Source organism: Lepidochelys kempii, chromosome 5 (genome assembly GCF_965140265.1).
Source record: "Lepidochelys kempii isolate rLepKem1 chromosome 5, rLepKem1.hap2, whole genome shotgun sequence".
In the NCBI taxonomy this organism is placed as follows: domain Eukaryota; kingdom Metazoa; phylum Chordata; order Testudines; family Cheloniidae; genus Lepidochelys; species Lepidochelys kempii.
In genome coordinates this window covers 964828-986248 of record NC_133260.1, presented here as the reverse complement: position 1 = coordinate 986248, position 21421 = coordinate 964828, and the positions used below count along the sequence as shown (strand labels likewise).

At 59.0% G+C, this 21421-nt stretch overlaps 2 protein-coding genes across 7 annotated transcripts in view; one reads left to right on the top strand and one right to left on the bottom strand.

The window, feature by feature from the left end:
• The first annotated feature begins 2897 nt into the window (after positions 1-2897).
• Positions 2898-17096, top strand: SPAG8 (sperm associated antigen 8). The gene is made up of 7 exons (XM_073343267.1): positions 2898-3146; positions 7584-7914; positions 10345-10519; positions 13809-13854; positions 15993-16107; positions 16584-16646; positions 16950-17096. Exons 1-7 carry the CDS (start codon positions 3106-3108, stop codon positions 17070-17072), a joined length of 894 nt encoding a protein of 297 aa, XP_073199368.1. The 5' UTR covers positions 2898-3105; the 3' UTR covers positions 17073-17096.
• A 2988-nt stretch (positions 17097-20084) lies between these two features.
• The window catches only part of NPR2 (natriuretic peptide receptor 2), a 50161-nt gene continuing 48824 nt past the window's right edge, over positions 20085-21421 (bottom strand). For all 6 annotated transcript variants that reach the window (XM_073343261.1, XM_073343263.1, XM_073343265.1 and 3 more), the window contains one exon: positions 20085-20992. In XM_073343261.1, coding sequence (XP_073199362.1) covers positions 20930-20992 — 63 coding nt within the window. In that variant the 3' untranslated portion in view covers positions 20085-20929. The remainder of the gene's footprint in view (positions 20993-21421) is intronic.

Genomic DNA, 21421 nt, shown 5'->3' with positions numbered 1-21421 from the left:
TGGGGGTGGCAGCCAGCTGGGGGCGAGGGCACGTCCCGGGGCAGGGTGAGGGGTGAGTGTCACGGGGGCAGTGTGTGTGGAGTGGGGGGGGTGTGCGGGGGTGGCAGCCAGCTGGGGGCGAGGGCACGTCCCGGGGCAGGGTGAGGGGTGAGTGTCACGGGGGCAGTGTGTGTGGAGTGGGGGGGGGTGTGGGGGTGGCAGCCAGCTGGGGGCGAGGGCACGTCCCGGGGCAGGGTGAGGGGTGAGTGTCACGGGGGCAGTGTGTGTGGAGTGGGGGGGTGTGGGGGGTGGCAGCCAGCTGGGGGCGAGGGCACGTCCCGGGGCAGGGTGAGGGGTGAGTGTCACGGGGGCAGTGTGTGTGGAGTGGGGGGGGGTGTGGGGGTGGCAGCCAGCTGGGGGCGAGGGCACGTCCCGGGGCAGGGTGAGGGGTGAATGTCACAGGGGCAGTGTGTGTGGAGTGGGGGTGTGGGGGTGGCAGCCAGCTGGGGGCGAGGGCACGTCCCGGGGCAGGGTGAGGGGTGAGTGTCACGGGGGCAGTGTGTGTGGAGTGGGGGGGGGTGTGGGGGGTGGCAGCCAGCTGGGGGCGAGGGCACGTCCCGGGGCAGGGACGCCGACTCCGCAGGCGTGGAGGTGAACACAGGGCAGTGTGGGGAGCAGGTGGGGTGCGTGCTACATGGCTGAGGCCGGCTCCCCTGGCACAGAGACTGGCAGGAAGGAAGCTGCCTGCCTGGGCCCCAAACTGCAGGGCAGAAAGGGCGGGGAGAGGCTGCTCCTGCAGGGCTGTCTGGACGAACACCTGCCCCCATCAGGGCCGAGACCCCTGTCTGGGTCACACACAGACCAAGCAGGCAGTGGGAAGTGGTGCAGGAGCCCTGGTTTTACATTCAAGGTCAGCAGCATGGCATGGGGCAATGCCACTCCCCCCACAGGCCCATGGCACCTGCACAGCCCAGAGGAGCCAAACGCAGCTCTCCTGCAGTCTGGTACCACCTGCACCCCACCCGCCCCGTCCTGCAGAGCTGATCACGCAGCCCTGCGCAGGTGAGGAGACCCAGGGTCCAGCACAAGCTTGAAATGATGTGGAGAGAGGCTGCTCCAGCCAGCAGGAACTGCAGTGGAGAAGGCTCTCACACTTGCAGCAGGAGACTATGTGGGAAGCCTGGGGGAGGGAGGAGGGGAGCAGAGAGCAAGGGCAGGCCAATGTACGTCCACAGATGGCTGTCCTCCTTGTCCAGTCGGGCGCAATGCTCTGCTTGGCTCCTATCATCCACCCCAGAGGTGGCTGCATTTCAGTGCTGCTGTGTGGAGTTTGTGAAGCACCTGCTATGCATACAGGTGTGCTGCACAGCACTGCGTGGGTTTGGCGCCTTTCTGACAGCTGAAGAGGCCTGGCAGGAGTTTTTGCTTTGCAGGCAGGTCCCATGTTCCATGTGGGTGACAGGGTGGGGTGGGGTGAGGCAGGGACTCTCACAGAGCCTGCTCTGACACTTTGCTTTTCTTCACACCTCTCTGGCCAGGCCTACACTGCAGACCTAGATCAGGGGTGCGCAGGGCTGTGAGAAATCCACCCCCCTGAGCCACACTCGTACACCGACCTGACCCCTGTGTAGACAGCGCGTCGGCGATGGCAGAGTCTCTGCCGGCACAGCTACCATCTCTCATGGAAGTGGGTTAACTACGCGGCCAGGAGAAGCTGTCTCGTCGGCTTCCAGCGTCTTCACTACAGTGCTGCAATTCTGTGGGCAGGCTGCAGCCCCTTCCCCAGATAGTAGGGAGCGCTCCCCACTGCTTGGCAGTCCTCCAGCCAAGGAAGACGGAGGAGGCTGGGCAGGCCCGAGCTGTGTAGGGGAAACCAAGGAGCTAAAGGCTTTCACCTTCCGGGCCTCCCAGGCCCAGCAGAAGGACACGAAAGAACAAGCCCACAAGTCCCAAAGCATGAGCCCTGCCCCGGAATACCCTGGAGGGGCACCTTCGCGCCCGGCTTCCAGCTTGTTCCCTGCTCGGCTCTCACCTGCCAGACAGAGGCCCCGGCTCAGCCCCAAGCGAGACTTTCTGGAAAGTTTGAGCAAGATCCCTTCAACCTGAAGATCCTGCTGCCGGGTCCAGTCAGCCGCTGCAGCGGCTGGTGCTGGCTGGCTCTGCAGCGCTCCCCGCACGCAGCCGCGGGCCGGCCTGCAGCAGATCATTCCAGCCTCTGTACGCTGCTGACTATTGAAAGGATCCCATTTGCCTTAGAGCGGATGGCTTGCCTGGCTTTCCTTACTGGAGTGAGGGAGGCCTGGGACTCAGAGCAGGGCTGCTCACAGCTGGGCTACTGGCGCAGCTGGAGGCCGCAGGCAGCATACGGGTGCCATCGGGTGCTGCACAGGCATGTGGCCCGAAACAGCACCTGCCCCGCAGCACGCCCAGCCGAGGCTAAAACAAGAGGCAGGGGGTGGGTGTGCCGGGGACAGCCTCACCACACCCCAGGGCTGCAGGCGCCCACCCCAGCACCCTGCCCTTCCCTGGGCTCTGCAAGCTGGGCAGGGACATTGTCACTGCGCCATCAGTAGGGTTCAGAGTTAACAAGGGGAAGGGCCTGGTTCCCCCCCACCCTGGCCCAAAGACAGCCAGGGATATGTCCTGCTGCAACAGCCCCAGCTTGGCCACGCCCCTTCTTGCTGAACCGGCTCATTGACCCCGCCTGGCCCCGCCCATCAGCCCCGCCCCTTCCCGCCTGGCCCCGCCCATCGGCCCCGCCCCTTCCCGCCTGGCCCCGCCCTGCCCGGCGGCTCCCGGACGGGTCTTTGCAGCAGGGGGCGGGGCCCAGCGCAAGCCGGGGCCGAGGGGAGGGGTCGCTGGAGCCCCGCCCCCCGAGCCCACGCGGGGAGAGGGGGCCGTGCTGGACTCAGATGCTCGCCCGGCAGCCGCCCAATGGGAGGTGCTTCTTAGATGGCACGTGCTCCGTTCAGCCAATGGGCGGGTGGCGTCCCGTCGCTTAGGAGACAGGGCAGTTGGGGCCGTCAGCGCATGCGCACTCGGAAGGCTCTCCCCCACGCTGTTTACTGTCCCCATGGAGACAGCGAGGCTGCGTGCGCAGGCGCAGAAGTGATTGGCTGACCCGAGATGGAGCGAGAGCGGCCGCGCGAGGACGGGAGCCCGCAGGGGTGAGGGGGCCATGCCAGGGTCACGGGGTCATGGGTGGGGTCAGAGTTCAAATGGAGCAAAGGTAGCGCTGTGTGGGGGCTGGCGTTGGGCTAAGGGCAGGTGGGGGCGGGGCCCAGTGTTGGGGGCGTGGCCTGGTGCGGGGCACAGGGCACGTGGGGGCGTGGCCTGGTGTGGGGAACTGGGGGCGTGGCCTGGTGTGTGGCACAGGGCACGTGGGGGCGTGGCCTGGTGTGGGGAACAGGAGATGTGGGGGCGTGGCCTGGTGTGGGGAACAGGGCACGTGGGGGCGTGGCCTGGTGTGGGGCACAGGGGACGTGGGGGCGTGGCCTGGTGTGGGGCACAGGGCACGTGGGGGCGTGGCCTGGTGTGGGGAACAGGGGACGTGGGGGCGTGGCCTGGTGTGGGGACCTGGGGGCGTGGCTTGGTGTGCGTCACAGGGCACGTGGGGGCGTGGCCTGGTGTGGGGCACAGGGGATGTGGGGGCGTGGCTTGGTGTGGGGAACAGGGCACGTGGGGGTGTGGCCTGGTGTGGGGCACAGGGGATGTGGGGGCGTGGCCTGGTGTGGGGCACAGGGCACGTGGAGGCGGGGCCTGGTGTGGGGAACAGGAGACGTGGGGGCGTGGCCTGGTGTGGGGCACAGGGCACGTGGGGGCATGGCCTGGTGTGGGGCACAGGGCATGTGGAGGCGGGGCCTGGTGTGGGGCACAGGGCATGTGGGGGCGTGGCCTGGTGTGGGGCACAGGGCACGTGGAGGCGGGGCCTGGTGTGGGGCACAGGGCATGTGGGGGCGTGGCCTGGTGTGGGGCACAGGGCACGTGGAGGCGGGGCCTGGTGTGGGGCACAGAGCACGAGAAGGGCAGGGCCTAGGGCATGTGTGGGATTTAGGGTCAGGGTGTCAGGAGTATCTGGAGATGGGGGGGGCATGAGCTGGGCTGGATCAAGCCGCAGGGGCCCGGCCACCACAGCACAACTTCAGCTTTCATTTAAAGAAGGGAAGTTTCTGCCTTTGGAGCCATAAAGTAAAGCTTGACACTGACCCAGGGTGAGCGTTGCAGCGATGCTGCCTGCGTCTGCAGAGAGCCTGAGCTGATCGCTCTGACGGGGGGAGCTGGGACTGGTGGAATCGATGTAGTCCTGTCTGCCTGAGTCTGAGACGATTGCTGTGACAGGGGAAGTTCCCTATGCATCTCAGTGGGGTGTCAGATGCTCTGCCAGCCCCACCCCAGCAGAGGGATCTGAACGTAGCAGGTGGGGAATAGCACAGGGGCATGGCTCCTATCAAAGCAGATATCTCAGAAGCTGGGGTTGTGAATGCTGGGGGACCTCCTTGCTGCTACCCCGTGTCACAGACCCACAGGACTGGAACTGTGTCACCAGCTTTGGAACAGTCTCTAGGAGGAGTCCGTCAGTGGGCCATACCCCTGGGAGGTCTCACTCTTCCTCTGGCTTCCCCACCTCTTGAGACTGGACCTCTGGGCCTGCAGCCCCCCTGCTCCACCCCATGAGCTCCGCTCAGTGAGTCCCACTGAGACAGAGCCCAGTGGAGACCTGTCCACTCCGCAGGGATTAATGCAGCTCGCCCAGCATCTGCAGTGACATTCCCACAGCGCTGCCAGAGCCGTCGGGTCGATCAGTCACCTGGACACAGCACAGGGAGCCCTCAGGGTAGCCCAGAGAACTGACGGTTGGAGCATTGTCCAGTCCGGTCAGCCCAGAGCCCAGCCAAGCTGTAGGGAACCCGGTGGGCAGTAGTGCAAGTAGAAATCATTTCTTGCTGGTACTGCACTCATGGGAGGGACACAAGGGGTGGGGAGCATGTGACCTCCCCATGTGACCCTCCATGTGACTCCTCCCTGCCCCACCCCCAGCCTGGGGCCCCCACACTCTCCCCATCCCCTCCGACACCCCCCTTTGTATATACAAACATCAAGATGCTTAACTACTCACTTTCCCCCAACATATGTAGTATTCAGTCTGTTTATGTGGAATATGGGAGTTGGGTGAGGAGCCATTCCAACACATGTATGACTTATTAAAAGACAAATTTTAAGTAGAACTGTATCCTAAACTGCTTTATTGTATTGTACCCAAACATTGCATTTCAATGGGGGTTCAACTTCCTTTATAAGAACACACTTCTGAAACTCTTACCAGTCCAGAAAAGTGGTCCACAGTCATGTAAATAGTCCCATTGTCTTCAATGGAACTGATCAAATGATTAAGGGTTTACAGGATTAGGTTCCAAGTTTGTAAGAACATAAGAACGGCCATACTGGGTCAGACCAAAGGTCCATCCAGCCCAGGATCCTGTCTGCCAACAGTGGCCAATGCCAGGTGCCCCAGAGGGAGTGACTCTAACAGGTAATGATCAAGGGATCTCTCTCTTGCCATCCATCTCCACCCTCTGACAAACAGAGGCTAGGGACACCCTTCCTTACCCATCCTGGCGAATAGCCATTAATGGACTTAGCCTCCATGAATTTATCCAGTTCTCTTTTAAACCCTGTTATAGTCCTAGCCTTCACAACCTCCTCAGGCAAGGAGTTCCACAGGTTGACTGTGCGCTGAGTGAAGAAGAACTTCCTTTTATTTGTTTTAAACGTGCAGCCCATTAATTTCATTTGGTGGCCCCTAGTTCTTATATTATGGGAACAAGCAAATAACTTTTCCTTATTCACTTTCTCCACACCACTCATGATTTTATAGACCTCTATCCTATCCCCCCTTAGTCTCCTCTTTTCCAAGCTGAAAAGTCCTAGCCTCTTTAATCTTTCCTCATATAGGACCCATTCCAAACCCCTCATCATTTTAGTTGCCCTTCTCTGAACATTTTCTACTGCCAGTATATCTTTTTTGAGATGAGGGGACCACATCTGTACACAATATTCAAGATGTGGGCGTACCATGGATTTATATAAGGGCAATAAGATGTTCTCCGTCTTATTCTCTATCCCTTTTTGTAAATTGTTCTGGACGAAACTGACTGCCTGAACTGTCAGATCAGAAGGAGCTTCATTTGAATAAAGGTGGGCAGATGTGTGATGCCTTAGCTCCATTGCTAAGATGAGGAACATATTGTCAGCAAAGTTCTTGGCAGATTCCTGAGGCAGCTGGTTTAAGGCTGTCAGTGTCCGGCATTATACTCTTCACTTATAGTTCTCTCACCCACAAAGCTGGAAAATGAGGCATTTGTTTTCTTTGTTTTGCTGCTCCAGTTCCAGTTAACAAAATGCATGTTAGACTAGTTTGGCTGCAAAGAAGAATTCTTTGTACACTGGGGACAACACCTGATTCCCGTCAGGCTGCAGAACTGGGCTGACATCAGAATCCAAACATCCTCTGGTCAGTGCAAGCAGAGGCATTCCTCGAATGATTTGGACTTGATGTGATGCAGTATGGACGTCATGGATAATTCAGACCAGTGGGGAGAAACAGAATAAAAAACACTGTTTAAACACCCATCCTCCCCCCACCCCTCTTGAGGACTCCTGACTTTGTTGAAGTTTGTTAGCATATGTATTGTGCTGTTAAAGCCATTTAAAGAATGAATCCCCTCCCTAACAGCATTCTGCTCCTTTAAGGAGCAGAGTGCAGCCCCACTCCCCCTCCGGAGTGGGGGCTAGCTCCAAGTCTTTCCAGTACGCTGTACCCCTCAAAATCTCTTGCCAGAGTACCGCCCGACTTGCACTCCTGCCCTGTCTCACCATCTGACCTCGTAGGTCAGACTCCAGGGAGAGCCCGGCTCCTGCCAGCTCTGATCCCCCATCTTATACCTCCCCAGTCCTTTGTTCTCCAGCTGGGAAAAGTTGCTCAGCCTCCCTGCTGAGAGATGGGGAAATCCAGATCCCTCTGGGGCCTTGGTCACTGGGAGTCAATGTCTGAGGGATTGGAGTTGCCATTGTTTTCTCAAATGCTCTCCTGATGAGGGGACCAAGGCCCAGACAGCTTGGTGACACACACACACCTGTGTCTCTTAGCCCACCCTAGACCAAACAGCCCTTTGCTACCCACTTGGCAATGATGCAGCACACAGGGAAAACTGAGGCACACAGGCCTCTCAAAAATATTACAGAAAATTCCAATTTCCTCACACCCTGCCTCTCCAGGAGGGAACAGGAAACCCTGGTGCTCCTGAAGGGAGAGGGGCCCTGCTGCAGCTCCTGCCTCATTGTGGGGGAGAACGGGATCCCTGCTACCACCATTGTTCTGAGGATGGCGGGACCGGAGTGGGGAGGGCCATAGCGTGGGGCAAGCTGCATAGGTAGAGCCCCAGGGACCTCTGCATCAAGGTGCACCTAGGCCCTGGTCTTGCTGGGTCTCTGGGTTGGGCCGAGGGTGAGATGGCGTTTGCTGTGGAGAGTAGACGTTGATTGTGAGCCCATTGTGCTGGGACCACAGTGTAAATGACAGCACTTTCTCCTTCCTCGTTCAACAGCTCAGCTCTCACAGAGCAAGCCTTGCTGCACAGCCAGAGAGAGCTGCCAGTGAGCAACGGAGAGATGCCATCCAGTATGGCTGAGATGCCGCCCTGCCACAGAGAGCTGTTGCCCTGCGTGGCAGAGATGCCTGGAGAAATGCCACCCAGCAAGGCTGAGATGGAGCCCTGTCTGGTTGAGATGCCACCCTGCCATGGAGAGCCGGGGGGCAGCCTTGGAATGCTGCTGCCCTGCATGGTCGACATGCTGCCCAGCAAGGCTAAGATGCCTGAGGAGCAACCGCGGCTTGAGTCCCGAGGGAAATGCCTTGTCCATAACTGGCAGGAGGAGGTAATCCCCCATCTGTTTGCAGCAAAGCAGCTGCCTGCTGGTATTTACACAACAGCACAGACAATGCCACATTGATGCAAAGCACTGTGATGTCCCTACATAACTGCCCTGTGGCCACCAGCCTGGCATCACCCCACCCTGGCATGGCCCAGCTAGGCCACTATCTCCCCATCTCCTGCACTCTGCATCAGGGCCCATCTAGCCTGATACCCTCCTCCCCTCCCTGTACAGGTCAGACCAATGCCTAGTGTCTGCCTGAGTCTGTAGGTCCCTGCGGCTGCTGCTGCTGCTCTGGGCTTCCCAAGACTCTGGTCAGTGTCATGGCTGCTTCGCCCTCCCTGTGAGCAGTGGGGGTGGTATGGAGTCCTATGGCAGTGTCTTGTGCTGAATGGTGGCGGTGGCTTGGAGCCAGTCCTGGTGGGAGGTCACATTTATCAGACACCCCCCAGGCAGAGTTTGGTAGGACGCACCATCCTGCCTGCTGCCCGGGGCCGTAACCTCCACTCAGGCACCTCTCTAGGTCCTCACACCCAGGCTAGGTCTACATCTCGCTGATTCTTTCTGCATCCCATCTGGAAGACCCAGTCTTTCCTGTCCATCCACACAGCGAAAGCTCTCCTCCGGGATCCCAGTGCCTCGCCTCCCTCTCTCTGGCCTTACAGTGCAGTCCTGCCCCACTTGGAGCCACTCGGATGCGGCTACCCAGGTCCTTCTCCTAGCCCATCACTTGTCCTGCATCACCCCGCCACTAGCTCCCCCGGCCAACCTAAGCTGCCGTCTGTACTTTCAAGGCCCCACATGGCTGATCTCCACCCAGCCTAACATCTCCTTCATTATTGAAACGTCAACACCAGCGCCCCCCGGACAGGGCTGGCAGTGTGCGTATGGTCCCAACCCTGTACACTCAGCACCGGCCAGGATGGGCTTCCCTGTGGGGGGTCCTATCCTCCCGATAGCCCCAGTGCCTGCCATGATAAGAGCCACTGGGTGTGTGGGGATTGGCCCTTTGTGTTCAGAGGCTCAAAGGAGCTGGGCCTTTTATGCTATGGCAGCACTTATCCCACTCATCAGGCCCATCGTGGCTCAGTGAATTGAGTTCCAGGGTGGGAGGGTCCAGTACCCTGATGCCAGTTTAACATCATAAATCCTAGACTCCAGTGTGATCATCCAGTCCGACCCCCTGCACAGCACAGGCCCTAGGACCGGCCTGACCCCCTGCCCAGCACAGGTCCTAGGACTGGTCTGAACCTCTGCACAGCACAGGCCATAGGACCAGTGTGACCCCCTCTACGGCATGGGCCCTAGGACCAACCCGACCTGCGGTCTAACAGCGGCTGGAGAACTTCTCTGGATTAATTCCTGTTTGAAGGAGAGCAGCTTTTAGGAAAACATCCTATCTTGGGTTACAAGGGTCAGTGATGGAGCATCCCCCACGATGCTCAGTAAATGGCTCCAATGGTTAATTCCCCTCACTGCGAAACACTTAGACCTGATAGGTTTCAGAGTAACAGCCGTGTTAGTCTGTATTCGCAAAAAGAAAAGGAGGACTTGTGGCACCTTAGAGACTAACCAATTTATTTGAGCATGAGCTTTCGTGAGCTTGAGCTTTGAGCATGAGCTTTGAGCTTTGAGCTTTTTTTATTTCATGCTCAAATAAATTGGTTAGTCTCTAAGGTGCCACAAGTCCTCCTGTTCTTTTAGTCAATATTTGTTCCCCTTGTGGATACCTGCAGACTGTAAAGGAGGCACCCAGGGGTGCTGGCATAGGAGGGGTCACTCGGGATCATAGCAGGGGGATCTGAGGGAGAGAGAGGAACAGTGGGGTGTGACCCCCAGTGGAGGGCAGGGACGGGCTGGACAGTTTGATGCCATCTGCACCTTTTTCCTTCCCCAGGGTCAAGGGTTGGTTTCCCGCTTCCCCTTTTGAGAGTGTCTCTGGCGAGTCCTCGAGTTCTGGACCCTGCAGGAGAGAGTGCCCCCGTCTCAGTCCCTGCTCCACCCTGCGGTCACTGAGCTGCTGCTCTCAGGGCTCCTGCTGGGCTCTGGTGTTGGTGGGAGGCTGTATCTGTGCAGCACGTCTCGCTGCGAGGAGGGGTCTGCATGGCCCTGGCCCTGTGGCGGCCCCCGCTGAGGGCACAGTCCTGGCATTAGCAGGTGTTGGCACAGAAGCACTGTGTCTCGGAGCTCCTCGGGGATTGGGGGAGCAGAGGAAGCTGGAGAAGGAGCTGGGCTTGGGGTGAGCCGCCCTCAGAGCCGTCCCCTTGGCCGGCTGCCTCGCTGGGTGCTGCAGTCTCCACAGGCCGCGCTGCCCTACAGGCGTTGAGGGAAGCCGTCCCCTTTGGCGTGGGAGGCTGGGGCCAGAGCTGGGGCCAGGGCTAGCTGTGCCCTCCCCACCCTGGACTTTGTGCTGCTGCTGCTGCTTGTTTCCAGAGAGCCACGAACGAGCTGGACCAAGTGCCGAGTCCAGAGCTGGGCAGCGAGGGCTTCTTCTACCGGCACGGCCACCGCGGGCTGCTCACCCTCCAGCTCCTCGCGCAGCTGGCTGACCGCACCACCATGAAGGATTCCTACCGCAGCCCCCGAAGGACTGGGCTGCCTGGGAGAGGTGAGGCCTTGGGGCCTGGAGCAGCTGGGCAAGGGGGCGCAGGGAAGTGGTTCCATGTGGATAAATTGGAGAGAGTCCAGCGAAGGGCAACAAAAATGATTAGGGGACTGGAACACATGAGTTACGAGGAGAGGCTGAGGGAGCTGGGATTGTTTAGCCTGCAGAAGAGAAGAATGAGGGGGGATTTGATAGCTGCTTTCAACTACCTGAAAGGGGGTTCCAAAGAGGATGGCTCTAGACTGTTCTCAATGGTAGCAGATGACAGAACGAGGAGTAATGGTCTCAAGTTGCAGTGGGGGAGGTTTAGACTGGATATTAGGAAAAACTTTTTCACTAAGAGGGTGGTGAAACACTGGAATGCGTTACCTAGGGAGGTGGTAGAATCTCCTTCCTTAGAGGTTTTTAAGGTCAGGCTTGACAAAGCCCTGGCTGGGATGATTTAACTGGGAATTGGTCCTGCTTTGAGCAGGGGGTTGGACTAGATGACCTTCTGGGGTCCCTTCCAACCCTGATATTCTATGATTCTATGATTCTATGATTCTATGTGTTCCAGTGGGGTGGTGCAGCACCCTGGGCCACTCACCTGCCCCTGTGCGGGACGATAAGGGGGCTGGAGGGTTCCTTGGGGGGTAGGTGGGGCCTTGGGCTGCCCCCGGTAGTAGGGGGTGGTCTGAGGTTGTCCCTTCTGGTCTCCGCTCCAACTGCGACCAGTTTTTTTCTTTTCTGCCCCCTTCACTCATTTGGCTCCAATCTCCCCCGCCTCGATTACAGTTTTGGGCTTCCGAGCTAGGATGTATCTTTCTATTTCCTCAGGAACCCCCTCTAGGAACTGCTCCATTTGCATTAGGAAGGGCAAATCTTCTGCAGATTTAACACTTGCTCCTGATATCCAGGCATCCCAATGTTTCACAATGTGGTAGGCATGTCGGGTAAATGACACGTCTGGTTTCCACCTTAGGGCTCTGAATCGCCGATGGGAATGCTCGGGGATTAGCCCCATTCTGACTCTCGCCTTGGTTTTAAACAGTTCATACTGGTTCATTTGTTCCTTAGGCATTTCAGCCTCCACCTCAGCTAAGGGTCCCCTGAGCTGTGGCCTCAGCTCTACCATGTATTGGTCTGTAGGGATGCTGTACCCAAGGCAGGCCCTTTTGAAGTTTTCTAAGAAGGCCTCGGTATCATCGCCTGCCTTGTAGGTGGGGAACTTTCTGGGATGGGAAGGGGTACCTAGAGAAGGATTGCTAGGGTTTGTTTGGTTTCAGAGTAACAGCCGTGTTAGTCTGTATTCGCAAAAAGAAAAGGAGTACTTGTGGCATCTTAGAGACTAACCAATTAATAAATTGGTTAGTCTCTAAGGTGCCACAAGTACTCCTTTTCTTTTTAGGGTTTGTTTATATATTCCGCTGAGCCTTTGCCTTCTCCATCTCCAGTGCATGCTTCCTCTCTTTTTCCTTCTCCTCCTCCACATGCTTCCTCTCTTTTTCCTTCTCCTCCAGTTCTTTGTTCCTTGCCTCCATTATTTTTTCCCTTGCCTCCATTTCTCTCCTGTGAGCAGCCTTCATTTCTTTTTCTCTGGCCGTGTGTGCATCCATCTCCATCCGTATGAGTTCTATCCGTCTTTCATGTTCCTTTTGTTTTTCCTCAGCCTCAAATCTGGCTAATTCCAGCTTTTGTTGAACAGTGCAGTCTGTCATTCTAACCTCTCTGTTTTTAACTAACTTTACACCCGAGAGTTAGAAAGAAAACAAACAAACAAAAAAACCTTGGCTTGTAAAATTTTGCTGTGCTGTCCGGATACCTAGGTTCTCTGATAGTGATTGTCAGCCTACAGAGAAATACTTTAAAAAAAAAACAACCTAACACCTTTGTCTCCAAATTAAAAATTGAAAGGCAAATAGGTAGAAAACCCCTCTAGTTGCTCTTAGAAAAAAAAAAAACAACACTTCTTCAGGTCTGTGAAGACTTGTGAATTTCCCTGCAGGAGGTGAACTACCCTGCCTTTAGGTAGAGAAAACTCCAGCTCACAAAAGACAATTCCCTTTTGTCTCTGCTCTGGCCCCCAAGCAGAGAAAAAAAAAAAACTCTAACTGCTTTCAGCTGAAAACCTGCTTTCCAGCAGCCCAAAGGAAAAAAAAAATCCCTTTTTAAAATCTGTGCTTCTGGTTCAAAAAATCTCAAATTGATCTCAAAGTGATTTCAAGTTAATCCCACCGCTCTGCCACCATGTCAAGGTTCGTACCCCACTCTGAACTCTAGGGTACAGATGTGGGGACCTGCATGAAAACCTTCTAAACTTACTTTTACCAGCTTTGGTTAAAACTTCCCCAAGGTACAAACTATTTTAGATTTTGCCCTTGTACTTTATCGCTGCCACCCCCAAAAGTCTAACAGATATATAACTGGGAAAGAGCCCGCTTGGAAACACCTTTCCCCCCGAAACCCTACACTCCCTTTCCTGGGGAAGGTTTGATAAAAATCCTCACCAATTTACATAGATGATCACAGACCCAAACCCTTGGATCTTAAGAACAATGAAAAAGCAATCAGGTTCTTAAAAGAAGAATTTTAATAGAAGAAAAAGTAAAAGAATCACCTCTGTAAACTCAGGATGGTAAATACCTTACAGGGTAATTAGATTCAAAACACAGAAAAATCCCTCTAGGTAAAACCTTAAGTTACAAAAAGACACAAAAACAGGAATATCCATTCCATTCAGCACAGCTATTTTCTCAGCCATTTAAAGAAAACAGAATCTAACGCATCTCTAGCTAGATTACTTACTAAGTTCTAAGACTCTATTCCTGTTCTGTCCCCGGCAAAAGCATCACCCAGACAGAGAGAGGCTTTGTTTCTCCCTCCCCCCAGCTTTTGAAAGTATCTTGTCTCCTCATTTGTCATTGTGGTCAGGTGCCAACGAGGTTATCCTAGCTTCTTAACCCTTCACAGATGAAAGGGTTTTTCCTCTGGCCAGGAGGGATTTAAAGGTGTTTACCCTTCCCTTTATATTGATGACAGCTCCCCTGAGAGGCAGCTGCAGGCCTTGCTCGCGGCTTGGCAGGATGACTCGCTCTGGGTCTCAGGCGCCTGGCGCTGTATCTGTGGGTCGAGGTTGCTGCCCTTCTCTATCTGGCCATGGTGCTCCCTGTGCCTTGTAGGCTGCCCGTGTGTTTTCTCTTGGCCTCCCAGCCCACCCCACACCGCTGCCTTGGCAGGGGCTCTGACTCCAGGGGCTGCAGTACAGTGCCCAGGCCAGTCCCCAAGCACTGACGTGCCCCGTCTCTCCCTGCAGGGCAGCGGGAGGCCATGCTGGAGTTAATGCTGTACCAGAAATACAGGTGAGCCTGCTGCCCTTTTCCTGCCCACGCTCAGGCTCCCAGCAGGGAGGGCGGGTAGGGCAGTGCGGGGCTGGCAATGAGCAGGCTGCTCCCCAGCCAAGCTCTTCTCCCTGCGGCTGCCTCACTCTCCCCGGGCCCCTAGCTCAGCTGGGCCGTGCAGGGAGCAGGGCCCCGTCTTGGGAGGCGCCTGTGCCTGGCAGCCATGGGGGAAGTGCCAGCTGCACTGGGCACTCTGGCTGGGTCTATGCTGCAGCGGGAGATGGATCTCCAGCCCGGGGAGCAGCCGTTGCCAGCCCGCTGAGAATTGCAGTGTGGAGAAGTGGCAGAGGCTTGGGCTACCCACCCGAGCTCTAGCCTGCCCGCCCGCCCCCGGGGGCCGTGTGGCCTCCGACTGAGTCTCCGCTGGCACTGCAGTGTGTCCATTGCTGGTCTCAGCGTGCTGGCCGGAGTCCCGCTAGCAGAGTCCAGCCCCCGGCGGGGAGGCTGGGGGCCAGCTGCGGCAGAGACGCGAGCGCTGAGCAGCCGGTGTGGGAGAGGAGCCTGTGGAATCGCCCCCGCTGGGCTGCTTGGCTGAGGGCTGCTAGCTCGCTGCCCTGGCACTGCCAACAGTCCTGTGCCTTCTGCCCCTGCTGGGCGCTGCTTGCCCTGGATTCCCGCCCCCAGCCCTGGGTATGGCCCCCACAGATTTCCACAGCTCCTGTAGTCTCCTTTGGCTCTGCCAGCCCCTGGTTGTGGTTTCCCAGGGCGCTCTATGGGGCCAGGGAAGGGGTCCTTATATCCAGGTCCTGATCTCTGAGGTGCTGGGGGAGCCAGATTGGGGGCAGGGACTGGGGAGGGGTTGTGTCTGTCTCACATGCTGTGTTATCCCGCATGCCTAGAGCCCCAGACCGGCAAGACCCCTCCTGAGGCTGCCCGGCCCAGACGGGTGCTCAGCCTGGAGGGGGGTTATGAGACACTTGGCTGGCCCAGGCCCCACCAGGTGAGCACTCAGCGTGGCCCGGACTCCGGCAGTGCCGGGTGCCTGTCTGGACTGCAGCACCCCTGCGGGGCGGCTGTCGGGCTCACTGAGGTGGGTCACTGCTGCAAAGGGCCTGGGGCCATGCCGGCTGGTTCCTGGTTCAGCCCAACACATGCTGACCCCAGCCAGAGGCGAGTCCGGCTCAGATTCAGGCCTGAGGCCTCCTTGTTCCTCGCCTGCACCCTGTGCTGAGCCGCTGGGCTGCGTCATGCTCCAGGCCTGGGGGGGTTTCCTGTTGCTTTCCCTTTGTGATAGCGTCTGGGGCCCATGTGCTGGCCCGCTCCCCCGGGCCCTGTGATAAGGGAAGCCATTGTTGTGAGCCTGGGAAAGCAGAGGCAGCAGGAGAGATTAGGAGCCTGGGGGGCAGCGCTCCCCCCAGGGGCAGTGTGAGCAGGCGGGGGCCAGGGGAGCACTGGGGGTACCAGTTCTAGCCAATGCCCAGGGGGAGGGAAACGCCCGGGTGGCCATGGGCCTGGCTGGGGGGTGGCAGCTGGAGGCTGAGTAGGGGCAGAGGCTGCTAAATGCTGGTGGGGTGTCCCAGCTGGCCTGTGGAGCCCCGGAGAGAGCTGTTCTTCGGGGGCGCAGGGGATGGCCAGCGGCTTTGGGCGCCTGACTAGTGGGAGCCCTGGGGACACGGCCCAGCCAGGGCCTGCATGATGCTGCGGGGGCACTGGCTTGCCGGAACAGAGAGGACGTCGGCCTTGCCCCCAGGCTCCGGCCAGCCCCTGGGAGGCTGCCGGCCAGCCTGACATGCACCACTCTGCTGCTTCCCCAGCCAGCGCCCTGCAGCCGGCGCCCGTGTGACCCCCAGGGCAGAGCCACGCCCTGCTCCCGAGCCCATTAACACTCCCCCCGCTCCACCACCCTGGTGCGGGGGCGGGCACCTGCCTAGGCTGCTCCCCTGGGGGTGGGGCTCTTCACAGACTCCTCCCCTGGGCTGGGGCCAGGTGAGAACTCTGTGCAGGCTCCGCCCCATGGGGCGGGGCTCTTTGCAGCTTGGGTCCCCTGTGGTTGCAGAACTTTCCCACGGGGCCCACTGGCTGGGCCAGGGTGGCAGGGGCCAGGGGAGCCGGTGGGCGCTGCAGCCCCGTCCCTCGGTGACCCCAGCGTCTCTCTGCAGGAAGGAGACCCTGACGGAGCTTTACCCTCCCGCCGGGCCCATGGAGTCACTCTCCACCACCCACTGGGACTACCGCAAGGAGGGCTTCCGGGCTGAGCTGCCGCCCCCCACCAGGGTGAGACCTGGGCCCAGGGCTCCGCACCATCAGCCGCCCCCAGCATCGCTGCTCAGCCTGCAGGGGAAGGAGGGGGGTACAGGGTGGGTGGGATAGTGACAGGTCCATGGACTGGGGCGGAGAGGAGGAGCTGGGCAGAGTGGGTAGCTGGATGGGCATATGGCAGGGTACATGGCCAGGGCAGGGACCTGCCACCTGCCCTCTCCCAGCCGGGGTGATTCAGCCCCTGCTGTTCCTGGCGCTCGGCATCACAGCCAGCACGGAGGGGCTGAGCTGCAGGCTCAAGGGCTGCCCACTCGGCAGTGCCCCCCAGCGTGGGTGGTGCCCTCGGGGTGGCTGGGACTTGCCATGACCATGGAGACTCCCCTGTGGGTCCTCAGGCAGGGCAAGCCAAGCGCCCATCGCAGGGGCACGGGAAGCCTTGGGGGATGCAGCTCCCTGCTGATGGGCACGCTCTGCCTTTGTGCTTCTCCCAGCCCCATGACTATCGCCTGGAGCAGCCCCACACCTTCTGGCTGGAGAGCGTCCGCCAGCTGCCTGTAAGTACCCCCGGTCTGCACCAGCCAGGCTGTCTGGGGGCAGCAAGCGAGTGCCCCAGCAGCTCAGCCGTTCCCACCTGCATCCCATGTGGCTGCTGGCAGGGTTGGGCCTGACCCAACAGACTGGCAGCCACCTCCGCGGGCAGGGGCGTGGAGTGACTCCTGCTCCTCTCCTCAGCATGCCTCTGGCCCCGTCCCCCCAGCCGGGGGCCCTGCCATGTCTGCCCCATCCCCACAGCTGAGGCCCTCCCTGAAAGTCCTGCTCTGTTCACCTGGGATGTTGTCCAATTCCTCTTCTTTCAGGGCGTCTCCAACATCCGTACCAGTGACACCCCCTTTAGGAGGAACGCAACCTTCACCACCCCCATCAGCGAGTACCTGGACCAGCCCATGCCCTACGCCCCAGAGAACTACCCCAAACTCTAGGCCCTGCAGAGCAATAAAGAGTAGATGGCAATGGCTGGCTGGTGTGACGCTGGGGGCTCCGCACTGGGCTGGAGGGATGCTGCGTGTGCATTGGGGTAGGACGCACGGCAGATACGGCCGGAGTGAGATGCAGAAGGCGTCTGGTAGTGCCCCGTGCAGGCTCGGGGTACTCGGGCATGGACTTGGGCCCCAGGCACCACTACCCCCTCACCTGTGCATTTTGGTGGGGGGATGAGGTGCTGTGCTGAGCCGGGCTGCCCCCCTTTAGCAGGGCCTGTTAGCCCTGCCTGCCCAGTGATCCCAGCTGCAGCAGGCCAGGGAGCCTGGGTGAGCTGGAGCTTGGCCAGGGGGCATTGTCCCAGACAAGGGGCTCCTGTCCCAGCCATTTCTGGCCTGGGGCCAGGGCCTCCCCAGAGCCCCCTCCCTGCAGGAGTCTCATGCAGCTGTGCGGGGCAGTAGCAGGCAGATCTACAGGGCGGGGATGGCTGCCCACTGGGGCCGGCAGGGCCCAGCCCTCGCCCTGGTGCCATTGGGGCTGGCGGAGGCAGCAGGTGCTGCCATCAGGCCATGGGGTGGCTGGAGCGGGCAGGTTTGCTGAGCTCCTTGCAGCTCTGGGGTTGGTGCAGGAAACTGCAGCACAGGGTGGGGTACCAGAGCTGCCAGCTAAGCCCTGCCTCCCATGGGCACAGTCAGCACCGTGAGCCTGCACAGGGCTCGCCCATCCTCGCTCTCCTAGCATCATGGGCGGGGGATGGGGCAGCACAGCGGAGCCCACCCCTGCTGGCCCCCCATGGGACAGACCAGACCTGCGAGCCTCTCCTCGTCAGTCATGTGCTCCAGCCCCCTAATCATTTTCGCTGCCCTCCGCTGGACCCTCTCCAATTTGTCCCCATCCCTCCTGGAGTGGGGGGCCCAAAACTGGACGCAGTACTCCAGATGAGGCCTCACCAGTGCCGAATAGAGGGGAACGATCACGTCCCTCGATCTGCTGGCAATGCCCCTACTTATACATCCCAAAATGCCATTGGCCTTCTTGGCAACAAGGGCACACTGCTGACTCATATCCAGCTTCTCATCCACTGTCACCCCTAGGTCCTTTTCCGCAGAACTGCTGCCTAGCCATTCGGTCCCTAGTCTGTAGCAGTGCATGGGATTCTTCCGTCCTCAATGCAGGACTCTGCACTTGTCCTTGTTGAACCTCATCAGATTTCTTTTGGCCCAATCCTCCAATTTGTCTAGGTCCCTCTGTATCCTATCCCTGCCCTCCAGCGTTATCTACCTCTCCTCCCAGTTTAGTGTCATCTGCAAACTTGCTGAGGGTGCAATCCACACCATCCTCCAGATCATTAATGAAGATATTGAACAAAACCAGCCCCAGGAGTGACCCTTGGGGCACTCCGCTTGATACTGGCTGCCAACTAGACATGGAGCCATTGATCACTATCCATTGAGCCCGACAATCTAGCCAGCTTTCTATCCACCTTATAATCCATTCATCCAATCCATACTTTTTTAACTTGTTGGCAAGAATACTGTGGGAGACCATATCAAAAGCTTTGCTAAAGTCAAGATGTCACCACTTTCCCCATATCCACAGAGCCAGTTATCTCATCATAGAAGGCAATCAGGTTGGTCAGGCATGACTTGCCCTTGGTGAATCCATGCTGACTGTTCCTGATCACTTTCCTCTCCTCTAAGTGCTTCAAAATGGATTTCTTGAGGACCTGCTTCAGGATTTTTCCAGAGACTGAGGTGAGGCTGACCGGTTCGTAGTTCCCCGGGTTCTCTTTCTTCGCTTTTTGAAATATGGGCACTATATTTTTCTTTTTCCAATTGTTTGGGACCTCCCCTGATCGCCACGAATTTTCAAAGATAATGGCCAATGGCCCTGCAATCACATCAGCCAGTTCCCTCAGCACCCTCAGATGCATTAGAGCTGGACCCATGGACTTGTGCTCATCCAGCTTTTCTAAATAGTCCTTAACCTGTTCTTTCTCCACTGAGAGCTGCTCACCTCCTTCCTATGCTGTGTTGCCCAGTACAGCAGTCTGGGAACTGACCTTGTCTGTGAAGACTGAAGCAAAAAAAGCATTGAGTACTTCAGCTTTTTCCACATCCTCTGTCACTAGGTTGCCTCCCCCATTCAGTAAGGGGCCCACACTTTCCCTGACCTTCTTCTTATTGCTAACATACCTGTAGAAACCCTTCTTGTTCCCTTTCACATCCCTTTCTAGCTGCAACTCCAATTGTGCCTTGGCCTTCCTGATTACATCCCTGCATGCTCGAGCAATATTTTGATACTCCTCCCAAGTCATCTGACCAAATTTCCATTTTTGTAAGCTTCCTTTCTAAGTTTAAGTTCACTGAAGATTTCACTGTTAAGCCAAGCTGGTCGCTTGCCATATTTGCTATTCTTTCTGCACTTTGGGCTGGCCATGTCATGGCCCACTGCTCCCTCTCATGCTCTCTGGGAAGTGTGCGTGGTCTCATTACCGCCAGCCCCTGGGCCAGGCAGAGCCCCCGCCGCTGCCGTGCTCCGGGCAATGGTGCCTTCCAGGAAGGGGCTGGCTGAGAAGCCGGCGCTGAGCTCACAGGAAAGTGCTCCGGCCACCAGCCAAAGCAAACCCAGTGTGGGCAGCGAGCCGTTCTCTGAACGTGGTCCAGGAGACACAGCGAGGCAGCCTCCAGCCCCGCTCTGCACTCAGGAGCCAGGCGGGGCCCACGGCTGCTGCATGGCCTTCCTGCCAGGGCTGGCCAGGTGGAGGGCGGGTGCATGGCCGTGCCCAGGGCATCACTGCACACAGGGCAACCGGCACACAATGCAGGAGCCAGTGTTCACAGCAGCCCCTGCAGCCGGTCACCAACTACCTGGCCAGGCAAAGAAGCCTGACTGGCCAGGTCTCCTCAGCCCTCCGCTCAGGGTGGCACCAGCTTCCCTCCACCCCCCAGACAGCCGCCCAGGGTCACACTGCGGCAGTGCTCTCCGCTTAGCCCCCCCAGAGACGTGCAGGGTCTGGTTCGGGAAGTCTGTATTTCAACACAATCGTCTGCACAGTTTGATCCCTATCTGTACACTGGAGGGAGGCTGTGGGCATGGCCACGCTGTGGGCGTTTGCCCAGCCCACTGGGTAGTTACAGGGCAAGGGGGAGGAATGCGGGACAGTTACAAGGGAAGGCGTGAGCAGCTGCATCGTGCTCGTGTGAACCAGGCCACAGGCCAGTGGGTGAGGAACACCCCCACCTCCAGCTGAGGGCCAGCCCTGGCAGCAGCCCCCAGTTTGCTCACTTCGGGGGAGGGTGCAGAGTACTGGAAAGAAGGCCAAGTGCCATGGGGGAGCAGCCAGGCCCCTGGGGGGATGGGCTCAGAGCCGGCTGGGCCCAGGGGGTGGCGAGGCTGAGGGGCTCAGAGCCAGCCGAGCCTGGGGAGGGGATACCAGGTTACAGAGACTCAGGGCCCCGGGGGCTCGTTCTCAGGCGCTGCCCGGGGCCCTGCCAGCCCTGGTACAGCCAGGTTCTGAGGAGCCGAGTGGGGTCGTGGGCCCGGCTGGCTCCCGCTATCCCCGCCAGGCCCTGCACTCGGAGGCTGAGTGGAAGGAGACTGCAGCTGGGCGGGCAGGGCCAGGTGGGCAGCACGGCTGTGTATGTCTGCCAGCAGGGCCCATGGAGCTCGGCTGGGTTGGTTGGGGCCTGCAGTCCGGAGGCAGAGCCCGGTGCCAGCCCAGGAGCCACCTGTGTGCTGGGCGCTCCCTGCCGCGGCCGGGGAGTGGTGCTCAGAGACGGCGCGCAGCCTCCTGCGTGCGGAGCTCAGTGACGAAGCCCCGCTCAGTGCAGAGCCCGAGTCAGCCCAGGGGCCCGCCTCAGATGATGCTGTCGTCTGTCCGCTCGCCCAGCAGCCAGTACGTCCGCATCTTCCCTTTCCCCTGGAAGGCAGAGGGGAGCAGGTCAGGCCCGAGCCATCGCCTGGGGCTGGGCCCCATGGCTGGGCGGGCTCACCCGCCCCACATCCTCCATGTCCCGCAGCTGGGGCCAGGCCTCTCCAGGCTTCCCCTCTGCAGAGCTGGGGCCGCCCATGCCCCGCTGCACTCCCTGCCCCAAGAAGGGATGCCGCATTGGAGAGCTCGGCAGTGCCCGTTGTTCCAAGCCGTGCAGTGCGCTCCCGAGGGGCTCTCCCCGCTGCCAAGATGTGCCCGTCATGGGCAGAGCTGCTGTGGCTGAAGTTGGCACAGGGGCTGCTGGGCTCTCAGCTGTGCAGGGGCCCGTCCGTGCATTCCCATGGCCATGGCATCCTGGCTGCTGGCCCCACACCTGGCCCCTCCACCTGCTTCCAGCTCCGTGCTCACCTGCCAGTG

Bases quoted from the DNA above. Each gene is read 5' to 3' on its own strand.
- SPAG8 (XM_073343267.1), top strand. From the start codon at position 3,106: ATGGAGCGAGAGCGGCCGCGCGAGGACGGGAGCCCGCAGGG. The intron at 7,915-10,344 runs GTAATCCCCCAT...GCTTGTTTCCAG, and splicing joins TCCATAACTGGCAGGAGGAG to AGAGCCACGAACGAGCTGGA. The intron at 13,855-15,992 runs GTGAGCCTGCTG...GTCTCTCTGCAG, and splicing joins ATGCTGTACCAGAAATACAG to GAAGGAGACCCTGACGGAGC.